The following is an 11,803-nucleotide window of genomic DNA, read 5'->3' as shown; positions in this document are numbered from 1 at the left end:
TAATACAAGGAAGAATTAATCCACTTCTGAAGCAGTTATCTACTACAAACTGGTGTGTAAATAGGCGATAAAGTTTTTAATTGGTGAGTGCTAGATAACAGACCACTTTTTAGAATCCTTCTGTAAAAAATTAAAACAGACTAAAACAGATAAGAATTTCACTGTTTCAAAATATAATAATCATAAACTTTGCCTACTTCGTTCATTAGGTGCAAGGGTGCAATAGTTGTATCAAGACATTGTGACTGCACTCTATAACGTTAACCTGTCAACATATCCTTGACTGGTCAGGAAAGGCAACATCTGTCAATTTTTAAAGTAAGTACTCCTTAGAGATAAGAACTAGGAATCTCCTCTGAAAAATCAACTCCCGTAAGATATTGGGCATTGATATTTTGTAGTTGCCCTATTGTTGTTATAATTTGAATATAGGCAATTATTATTTGCTTATACATTAGCACCAAGATTATGGAATTAAGACCAATAGTACAAATGCAAATGCTCATTAAACTGGTTGTTATCTTGTCCTAAGTATATATTGTAAAGAGTATAAAGGATGACTGTCCGATTAAAAAGGGAAAAGGGAAACACTATAACAAGAGAAGAACAAACGTTTAATTAATAAAGCAAATGTCTAAATTGTGTAATTAACTGTGTGTATTGTTGTATAACTAGTAAATTAATAGTCATAAATTTTATGTTTTTTCACAGAAATAATCGTGGCTTCTGAAGAAGGCGTTTTTGTTTGACGCCGAAACGCGTGTAGAGACCCATCAATGCCACTATTTGATTTAATATCTTATGTTTAGCTTAAAATTGTTTTCGAGTTTTTATATGATCTGGTATGTATTTATGATTTCGATTATATATGTATGATATGCATTGTTTCTTCTTTTATATATATGTATAAATTAAAAATAACTTAATTTTTAATGAATTTTTGTGCCTTGTTTGTTCTCCCTTATGGTGATCCCAATTTTTCCTTCTGGTCATTATTGAATGCCTAGGGTTATATACATAATAGGACGTTCCAACTTATCCTCATACATCGCTTATAGCTTGTTATAACAAGGTCTACAAGGAGTCCCAAATGATGAAGGGCGGTACCGAGTGGTGACTGATGGGTATCCTTAAGTGTTTAGGTTAGGTTAGGATCACACTACTCCACCTCTCCTTTTTCTTTTCTTTCTGTTTTCATTTTGTTTAGTGGTTTGATTTGCATCACGAATAGCACTATGCCTTTTTTAGACCCATAGATGCTTGTGTGTTAGCAGCTACATTTTTAAGTAGTGGATGGTGAAACACAGGACTGGCCTGCAATGTTGTACATATGGCGCAGCCCTGCTTTTCAGGAGTGGGGGAGCACTACGTTATGCTAAGGAAACTGATGCCGCGCTCCGTCACTTTTATTGTCAATATGCCCCAGAGTTAGAAGACACATGACAGTCAGTTGACATTGTATGTGTGCATGTGTGCTTGATTGCAAGTCTCTTACACCACCATTATATGATTTGCAATGTATCTGTTAATTATACCAGCAGCCCACGGGACATATTATTGTACCCCCAAGCACATATGTAGCTGGAATTTTATCTCCACACAGTGTGGGTGGACACTGAGACATAGGTAGATGGACGGAAAAAAATTACTCCCCAACCCCCCCTGTCCCTGGTTGTTACTTACCCTGTTGCTGATGTAGCTGGTCATATTCAGCACTAGCCTGTCCCTCTTCTCCAAGCACTGACAGATGACTGAGGACACCCGTTCCTCCAAGGCATCAAGCTGATCCTGTGGCGCTGGACTTCTACTTCCTGATGCAGTGCTGCCTGTCCATTACTGGCCAGTTTCTGCTTGGTCTTGAACTTGGCATCATGCCAGCTCTTTTTACAATCAGTCAGTGTCCTCTTGACTTCTGCTACAGCTTTCACCTTGATGGCAGTGGACTGCCAAATGGCATTTTTGGTCCCCAATGAAACCTTGGAGCTAAGGAAGAGCTGATGTTGATTCTCTGTCACCTCCCCAATCAGAATCCCATTTCCCCCGTGACTGAATCTGGTTTTCCTTTTCCACTTCCCCTGGGACTCTGATTGGTCATCCTGGCTGTTGGCAGGGTTAAGGAGGTTGTTGTGTACTGATGCACTGGTTGCAGGGTGCTCTGTTTTGCATTGATGTTTTGAGGCGTTTTTGTGCACTTTTACCCCGCTAGACGCAAAAAAAGTTTCACCCAGCTGGCTAACATGAGTTTTCTTGTCGCTAATTGGCCGGCCATCACTATTTTTACGGTAGTGCCAAGTTTTTTATCACTGCAATGCTCGAGTTAGCAGCATACGTCACAAACATGGCAATAGATTTTGGCGATAGACAGTGTTAAAAAACTGTACAATAAGCAGCATCAAAACTGGTTAGTGGCAATTTTTAGGATAACTCGTTAAGCACTATTTACACCCTGCTGTACATACTTTAAAAAAATAGAACACAGGTTTGAACTCTGGCATTCTGTGCTAGGCTTTTTTTCTCATTTGCATAATAAAGTATTTGCCTGAAATGGGCTATTGAAGTTAATTCAGGATGAATTGGTGTCTTCATCTAAGTAATGTTGGTGTTTAACATGGCTGGTAGGTAATTACTGGGCCCGCTACACACCAAGTGGCACGAGCCTCCTTACAGGGCGGAGTAAAAGATACCACGAGCAGCCCTACAAGCAATGCTTTAGCACTGGAAATGCACATAATCAAGGAAGACACTCACCTCTGTGTTGCAGGCTGGGGCGTCTTGTGCTGTATGTGTGTATGGACAAATGAGGGCCACGGTTTATGGGCGCCATTGTGCATGCGCAATGCTCCCATCCAGTACATGCATATGATTGTGCTCCAGTATGTGCTTCTCTTGGAGCTTAAAATATGTGCATGTGGCTGTGTTCTTTTGGTGGTCTCAGTAGTCAGTATTTGCGTGTGGTGTAGCTCCCACTTTCCTGTTTTCCTTCCTTGTTACACATTCGTCAACGTTTATTTTTAGATGCTATCTGCAACCTTGTGTCAGAAATTAGCTCAACATGCAGCTTCATAGTGTTTGCCTACGTCAGCCTCAAGGTGTAGGAGCATTGCTTAAAGGTTCCATGAGTGAATGGAAGTCCGTGGAATGACACAAAGGTTTTATAAAACTACGCAGAATTCAACGGAGTTGAACTCCGCGAGTCCCGCCCTCCCTCTATTTACAATGCGATTGATGTATCAACATGTTTTCTAGCTCTAATAGGACAGAACTGTATTTTAGTGCAGATTTCACTCCAGAATGTTCAGCACAGTTAAGCACACACTGTTTTCAGTTACTCACTATATGTGTACACTATGAATGCCCATTCATATTATAAGACCTGCACAGATCGGCGCCTGTCCATGAAGCGTTCCTTCTGTGACTCTGCATAAATACCTGGCTGAACTGGATGGTAGTCACACTCACTCAGCCTTCACACCAGCGCACAAGGCCTAAAAAAGAAGTGGGGGGACTAACCTAGTTAATCAGTGTGCAAGTTACATCATAGCGCTTGACATTACGGCGCGTGATATCACAGGAAATGATTGTATGATGTTACAACGAATTCTGTTGCAATGCATGCTCTTACCACGCATGCGTTACAACGGAATTCGTTTTCCACGCATAACCTTTACCTCGAATATTCCTTTACCACGCATACATTTACAACATTTTTCGTTGTAAATTTATGCATGGTGAGGGCATACTCTTGATAAAGGTTATAACTCTCCCCTTACATGCCCCCAGCCTCCACTCCTTATATTTACCCCTGCCCTTAACCCTTATTATAAATATATATATTTTGTTTACTAAAATGCCCCTTACCTTTTAACTTGCCTTCTCTCCAACTTCTTTGGTTACGTCGGTCATACGTCGTTAAGAGGAAGCGGAAGTTACTTTCCGTTTCCTCTCTAACGACGTTGATTGCATCAGCTTCGGCTCTTCAGGTTAGTTTTGTTTTTGGGAGGGGGGAGACCCTCCCAGCCCCCCTTTTTATTCCAACGCTTTATTTTATTTTTTATGGGGGAGACCCCCAAACCCCCCTTTTTTTTCTTTTCATTTACCACACATGCCTTTACTACGTATTTCGTAGTAAAGGTATGCGTGGTAAAGCCTCTCGTTGTAACCACAAATGCGTTGTAATGCATGAGTGGTAAAGGATTTCGTGGAAACGGCCGCGTTGTAGTGGCCATTTCCCACAGGAAATCGCATCATAAGAAGTGACATCAGATCTTAAGCCGCTCATATATGTGTAGCAGGTCTATCATGAGTCCATGGGAGAACATTTCGAGTATACAGGGAAACCCTCTTGATTTAGGCACAAGATTCACACTTTTGTAAGCCAAACGCAAAACAATGTTGCCTTTTTCTCAGCATAAACTTCCTCTACCCATAGTGCTTTACAAGAAAAAATAGTGGTACTTAAAATATTTCAACGCCTCCTCAGGGGTAGTAAGCACTATGTAAATGCTATTTATTTTGTGTAACTACTGGGAGACCATCACATCTGACATTCTTACAGTGTATGCATATCTTGTAAACAGGGACTGAACAAAGTGAAAAGCTTCCTCTCTTAACCCCTTGCATGCTCGTGACAGAACCATTCCGTCATGAGCCACGGTGGGGCTGTGCTGGTGACGGAATGGTTCCGTCACGGCCCGGCCGCCGCGCAGGCGCGGCGCTGATTTCACGCCTTCGCTGAGGGTTCTATTAGGTGGGCGGGCCATGACGGAACCATTCTGTCACAAGCACAGCGCCACCGCGGCTCGTGACGGAGTGGTTCCGTCACGAGCATGGCGGCGCTGCGTGGCCCCCCTTCCCCCTTAGCACCGCGGTGGAATTACCGCCGCGGCCAAGGGGTTAAGTATGTGTGAAGTGCTAACAAGGTGTGAGCTTTGTTTCCGCTCTGCTGCAGTGGCTTCTAGGTATGAGGCTCCTGACTGCTGACAGCCAGGAGACTAGAACAAAAGGAGGCCTGATGACCCCTCAGATTTGGCCTTTGTTATGGGCCCAGCAAGAGTCTTAAATAAGAAAGCCCTGTCTAAGCCTGTGGATCGAAACAACATGCAGTCGCTGCTGAATGTGTCTTGGTGTTTGGAAATGACACTGGGACGAGTTCAGAACATTTTTCAGTGGAGCCCAACTTCTTGGCAGGGTGGACGGCGTCCACCCTGTAAAAATAGTGGGCAGACGCTGTACCCCTGACTCGTGCCCTGCTTCACACATGTGCACACATGTGTGTGCAAGTATGCACATGCAGCTAACCCAGAGCTTCTTACCCCAGCTATGCAGCAGCAGACCATGTTTTAAAAGATGGTAACTGGCAGCTTGCACTCCCTTTTATCAAAGCTTACATTGAATAAGTCTTCGTGAGATTCTCAGCAAAAGCTCAAAAAGTGTAAAAAACACAAACATCTAGGGGTTTAAGTGAGTAAGAACCAACTTTTTTTACAGTTTAACTTTACAAATGAAGTATAGGTGAATTTCTTTAGAGGCTGGACCTGACCTAAACCATATCTACCTGGGTATAGGTAGCACAATCATGCCACAACCTTGCACCTTACCAACCCAGTGGGAGGCTACCCTTCTATAACCTCGCCTCTATAAAAATGAATATTTATGTATTTTAATTTAGAGTTTCCTTTAGCAGGGACAACATTAAAGTAATTTATAATTGCAGTGATAGACAGCACATGCAGTTGCAGACAGGTAACCAGAAGCACAGGGTGATAAACGGTGCACTATGATCCTGTTCAAATTCGTGCAGTTTTTATTTCCCGAAATCGATGGTTCTCAAATATTTGTAGTGGCACCTGTAATGTTGGGGGTCATTGGCTTCTTTATATCGATCGATCTGAAGCTATGAGGTGTGATTCACATGATCTGCTCTTGTCCTTGCAGAAAACATGGAAAAACTGAACTCTACAACAGTGAATGGATTCATCCTGGTGGGACTCAGCAATGACCCTCAGAGCCAGGTTATTCTCTTTGTGGTGTTCCTCATGCTCTACATGATAAACCTGCTGGCAAACATGCTGATGATAGCCACAATCACCGTGAGCGCCGGCTTATGTTCTCCAATGTATTATTTTCTGCGTAACCTGTCTTTTATTGATATATGCTTTTCATCAACCACAGTTCCCAGGTTGCTGATGGATCTTCTATCTCGCGTGCATTCCATCTCCTTTCCTGGTTGTGTGATGCAGTTGTACTTCTTCCTTTCCTTGGGTGGTGTGGAATGTGTCTTACTGACAGTGATGGCTCTGGACCGCTATGTGGCAGTGTGCAAACCCTTGCACTATACTGTGATCATGAACAAAAGGGCCTGCTGCCTGCTGGCAGCCACGTGCTGGTCCGCAGGTGTGTTGAATTCCATGGCACACACTGCCTTCACGTTCCATCTTCCATTCTGCAGGTCTAACAGGATCAACCATTTCTTCTGCGACATCCCACCACTCTTGGCGTTGTCCTGCCGAGACACCCGAATCAATGAGATTGTGCTGTACACAACCGGAGCGATAGTCATCCTGGGCCCCTTCCTGTTCACTCTTCTGTCCTATGTATTCATCATCTCGGCCATCATTCAGATTAGGACATCAGAAGGACGCCGAAAAGCGTTTTCTACGTGCGTCTCTCATCTAGCAGTGGTTGGTTTATTTTTTGGGCCTATTGTGGTCACTTACATCCGCCCTATGTCAACCTATACTGTGGAACAGGACATGGTGATCCCTGTGTTCTATGTAGTGGTGACTCCGATGTTAAATCCACTTATCTATAGTTTAAGGAACAAAGACGTTGTAAGAAATCTGCGAAAAGCAATACATAAAATGCAGAAGCATGAAATTGGCTAGTCACAATAATTCAAACATGGTTCTTGTTTAAAATCCTTTTACTAGATTTTATTTCTTGACTTCGAAATGTAATGTATTTTATCTTGCATCGGTAACAATGTCGATGAATCATAGTTTGCATTTAGTTTTGTAACTTCAGGAGCCAACAAACCTCTTAATCTGTTTTACATAGACTGTTGTAGTCTCCCTTTAATCGCTTTGGATTTATTATCACTTCAAAATGCACAATCTCTGGCATTAATTTACTGTAATTACACAAGTATAATTTTTTTGTATCTTCTAATCTGACTACTATGCAATCAGCCCATGTGCATCTGTGAATCGCCTGTATACGTGTACATGTTATATTAGATACAAAAGTGTGTCTCAATGATCACCCTTGGATCCTATAGAAAGCATAGAGGTCTCTACCCTAATATCGCAATCTATTATTCAATAGGTTTGAAAGGCACATCTGATTCATCGAGTTACAGCGTTGTATAGCTGGCTATAGAATGAATACTACATGATTAATCCAAATCACCAAACAAAATTACCTATAACACTTTTAAAATGATTTAGTGTTGGCTCGCCTGCCCACCAACGCGGATGATTGGACAATTAGCTCCTGGACAAGTACCTCAACGATTTTCTCACAACCGTGTATTTTGTAGGATATAGCACGCATCACAACAAGCAGGAAAATCTCTTTTTGCATCACCATTTCCAATCACCAGCATCTCATACTCCAAACCGGTGGGCGATTACCCCTACAATTGGTAAAGCTTTGGCCTGTCCATCATTGATGTGACAGACAGCACTGGGTAGAAGGTGGTGCTGAGCAGGCAGCTCATCACAGCCAGCTGTAGGTGAATGTCAGCATTGCACTACAAACCTAAATATTCCGAGGAAGGCTGTTTATGAGGAAAATTTTAAAAAAAGTTGATTTGAAGCAGAATTCAAGAAATTGATAATATGTCTTCGTGTTGAAATGCCTCCTTTTTGGCAAATAATAGACAGTAATATTATGTATGTAGGGTGCCAGTGAGTAATTAAGTCTAAAAGGGCAGTGTACCAAAGGCACACACTTGTAATATAATATACTTAGCATAATATTGTTCTTTTGTATTGAATAGTTTGTATGCATTTTGCGCACTGTTAAATAATAAAAATATATTTAAAAAAAATATATATCCATACTAATATTATAAAGAGAGAGCCCAAACCTTTGAGGCGGGTAATCTCAGTAACCACAGCATCAATCGCAACACCCAATAGAGCCTTGGAAAGGGCAGTTGCAGCAGAAGGACATAGGCTATGCAGACGGCCACCATATATATATTCATTTTTTGCAGAGTTTTATATAGTGCGAACTTGACCCGAACTGAATCAGGTATCAGAGCGCTTTACAAAGCACCAGTTATGTTACATGAGGACACACATTCATTTTTGTTAGGCACGGGGAGATTAAGTGATTTGGCCAGAATCACAGGATGTTTGGCATCGTTACCAAGACTCGCACCCAGCTCCCCAGGTCCGAGGTCGAGCACCTTAGCCGTTAGGCCAACTCCTCTATACATTTAAAAGGTAAAAGAACCGTGCCAGCAAAGTATTCCCTTGTTTTTTTATGTTGTTGTTTTTTTTCAGAGTTTTATATAGCGCGAACTAGACCCGAACCGAATCAGGTATCAGAGCGCTTTACATAGCACCAGTTACGTTACATGAGGACGGACACACATTCATTTTAGGCACGGGGAGATTAAGTGATTTGCCCAGAATCACAGGAGGTTTTTGGCGTCGTTACCGAGACTCGAACCCAGATCCCCAGGTCCGAGGTTGAGTGCCCTAGCCGTTAGACCAGCTCCTCTCCACATGTGGGCATGTTTGCGTTGTGCTGTGGGTGTGACTAACGCTGGGGGCGTGTGGTATGGCCATCACATCGTGGGCTGTGGGCGAGTGCTGGGGGCGTGACAAACGCTGGGGGCATGTGTCCACCCTTCATGCCATGTGAGTCGTACATACAAGCGCCAATTACGTTGCTGCGCAGCATCAAGGGGCACGCTGGGGCCGTGACACACTGGGGGCGTGTGTCTGGCCTTCATGCCATGTGAATGCAATTGCGCCGCATCAAGGGGCACGCTGGGGGCGTGAGAAACGCTGGGGGTTGTCCTACGTTCCGCCCTTCATGCCATGTGGGTCGTACATTAATCAGAAGATTGTCTGCTGTGGCCGTGTGTTGGGGGCGTGACAAACGCGTTCACCTGGAGGCCTGGTAAGTAACGTTACTGCAGCCTCTCCTGTGCGCTGTTACTGAACTCTCTCATTCAATGAAATTACACGCGCCTGCTGCCATCAACCAGGGCTCTAGCCGGGCTCTGGCGGCGGATCAGTACACTAATTACACGCACCTGATAACATCAACCAGGGCTGCAGCTGGGCCTCAAGCGGGGGAACACGCACCTGCTAACATCAAACAGGCCTGCATCTGGGCCTCAAGCGGGGGAATACGCAAATGAGCATGTCTGCGGGGACAATTACTGCAGCCTCTCCTACTCACTGTCACTCAACTCTCTCATTAAACGGATTTACCCGCGGCTGATAACTCTCTCATTCAACGACATTACACGTGCCTGCTAACATCAACCAGGGCAGTAGCCGGGATCAGGCGGCGGATCACTACACCAATTACGCGCGCCTGCTAACATCAGCAAGGGCTGCAGCTGGGCCTTCTCCATCCCTATTCTAATGAAACAAAAAATGTTGTCTACCGCGAGATTTTAAAATAAATTGCCCTTGCCAAAAACACACATTAAACACATTCTATTTCATACAACATCGGGACAGGCTGCTACTATATATATATATATATATTCATTGTGGCATCACTGCATCTAAACAAGCTAGTTTGCAATGCCCAGATGTCTAGTAATGGTGATTTGAGTGTAATGAGTTGTTTTTGTAAATAATGACGCAGGAGCAGAGACGCTTATGGCTACCTCTTGACTGAAACCATCTCCTACCGAAGGAACTGGGGTACAGGGAGGAACAAGGACAGGAATACCAGACCCATGATGCAAGTGCCAGAAGAGACAGAACTAAGGCGAACCAGATTTACCAGGACCAGGTGGACAAGGATAAAAAAGACCAGGAACAGTCAGCCAGGGGGCAGGAGGCAGGAGGACATGGGCGATGCCATGAAGACTAGGGCCAAGGGGATCAGGAGAACATGCACTACGACCAGGAGGACTGCCAAAATCAGTGCCACCAAAGAATGAACAGGATCAGAAAGCCAAGGAACTGAAGGACCAGGAAAATGACGATGCTTAGGCACCGAATTGGTTCTAGGCCATGTGTTAGGACATGCTCTTAGGTACAGAGAACATACCACTGTAAAGTTCCCCACGTATGTCAGCCCACTTAAAGCATGCCCTGCGTGCACGGCCTGCAGCGACGGTCTCAGAGGATGCTTTACTGTCCCTGAGGGCCCTCAAGGTTCTGATAATTGGCGGTGTTGGATTCAGGTATGATAGCAAAGTGTCCTTCAGTCATCCATGACTTTTGAGTCAAAAGCATAGCACCTGGACATGCATTTTTGCTTTTTAAATTGGAATTATGGGCTTAACATTAGAGCTTGTAGAGTTCTGTTGTATTAAAAAAAACTTTGCATGAAGCCTCATGTCTGTTCCGCGCTACCTTCGGAGCGCCACGCGTGTGGGTAGGTTTGCGAGCTCTGGCTGCACGCACTAGAGGTACCGTACCTTATCGTGCTGCCCCACGGGAACGGACTGCGGGCCCATTAGGGACTCCCCTAGGGTCACCACACTAGAGCAGGACCTCCTGGCCTGCCCCCTTACTGACCGAGCGAGGTTGTATTTTTTTATCTTTCCTTCTCCTTGTTGTTTTTCATCACTGTGTAGTACTGAGCACCTGAGGTCCTGAAGAATTGCTAGTTGGGCAAGAAACATGTCGACCTAATCAGAGGGTTTGAGGTAGTCCGCTGTGCCCCTTACAGTCCCTATCTCCCCTCCCACTCTTTTAATCAAGGGAGTCAGCCACGTGAATAAAGGTCCTTGTGAACTGACCCACCTTTTTTAACCACCACTCCCTCACGACTACACTTTCCACTTAACCCCTCACACGCACTCAACCATTGGCTGGAACAAAAGAACTCCGACAAAGAGCGCCTATTAGGCGCCCATCAGACATTGCAGCGCCAGTCTGACGAGGAGCAGGAGGCCAAAGATGAAGCATGACATCTAGCTCACTGGGTGTGTGAGGTCTTCTAAAATTCCAACAAGGGATCACCCTGTTCCTTGCCTTTGCTCTCCTTCTCCACACACACACACTATCTTGTCTATCCCCCGGGGAACTTTGTACTTTTTGTTGTGTAAGGTATGTTAAGAGCCCAAAGAAAGGACTTGAAGGTCAGTACATAGAGGGCTGATGGCATGGCACAGAGGCTCTGGGGAATGGCAGTTGAAGGGCAAGCAGAAGAGCCTCACAGGACCAGTACAAATAATAAAAAACAAAAACAAAAGATAGATTCTGACGCAGGCAGTAGAGCTGTGAGAGCTAGAAGTGGTTGTCTGAGATCTCTTAGGGCTGGCAGAGAAGATTATGGATTGTGAGGGTCGGTATACAGGCTCATGGTCCCTTTAGAGGCCGTGAGGTTAGTAGTGAATGGGATAGTGTACCATCTTTTACTTATTGAACCACCTAATATAGATATGGGTTGACGCGCTAAATATATTATTATGCATTAATGTCCTAATAGTACCTGCTATACGATCTTTATATGAGCAAGGCATTACATCTTTACATGTACAGCCATGCGAATTGTAACGAGAGAGTGCAGCCTCTAAGGATTGGGCTACACCAACTATACTCATTACTATCCATATGTGAAGGCTTTTCTATTCTTTTTAAAACCATTGGGTAAC

At 44.1% G+C, this 11,803-nt stretch overlaps 1 protein-coding gene across 1 annotated transcript; it reads left to right on the top strand.

The window, feature by feature from the left end:
- Positions 1-5,939: 5,939 nt before the first annotated feature.
- LOC144752709 (olfactory receptor 5V1-like) lies at positions 5,940-6,884 on the top strand. Its single transcript, XM_078640569.1, has one exon. The coding sequence runs from the start codon at positions 5,940-5,942 to the stop codon at positions 6,882-6,884; it is 945 nt and encodes a 314-aa protein (XP_078496695.1).
- Positions 6,885-11,803: the final 4,919 nt, after the last annotated feature.

The sequence above is a fragment of the Lissotriton helveticus genome, chromosome 5_1, assembly GCF_964261635.1.
Source record: "Lissotriton helveticus chromosome 5_1, aLisHel1.1, whole genome shotgun sequence".
In the NCBI taxonomy this organism is placed as follows: Eukaryota; Metazoa; Chordata; class Amphibia; order Caudata; family Salamandridae; genus Lissotriton; species Lissotriton helveticus.
The sequence above is the reverse complement of the archived record's forward strand: the minus strand, read 5'-3'. Positions and strand labels throughout refer to the sequence as shown.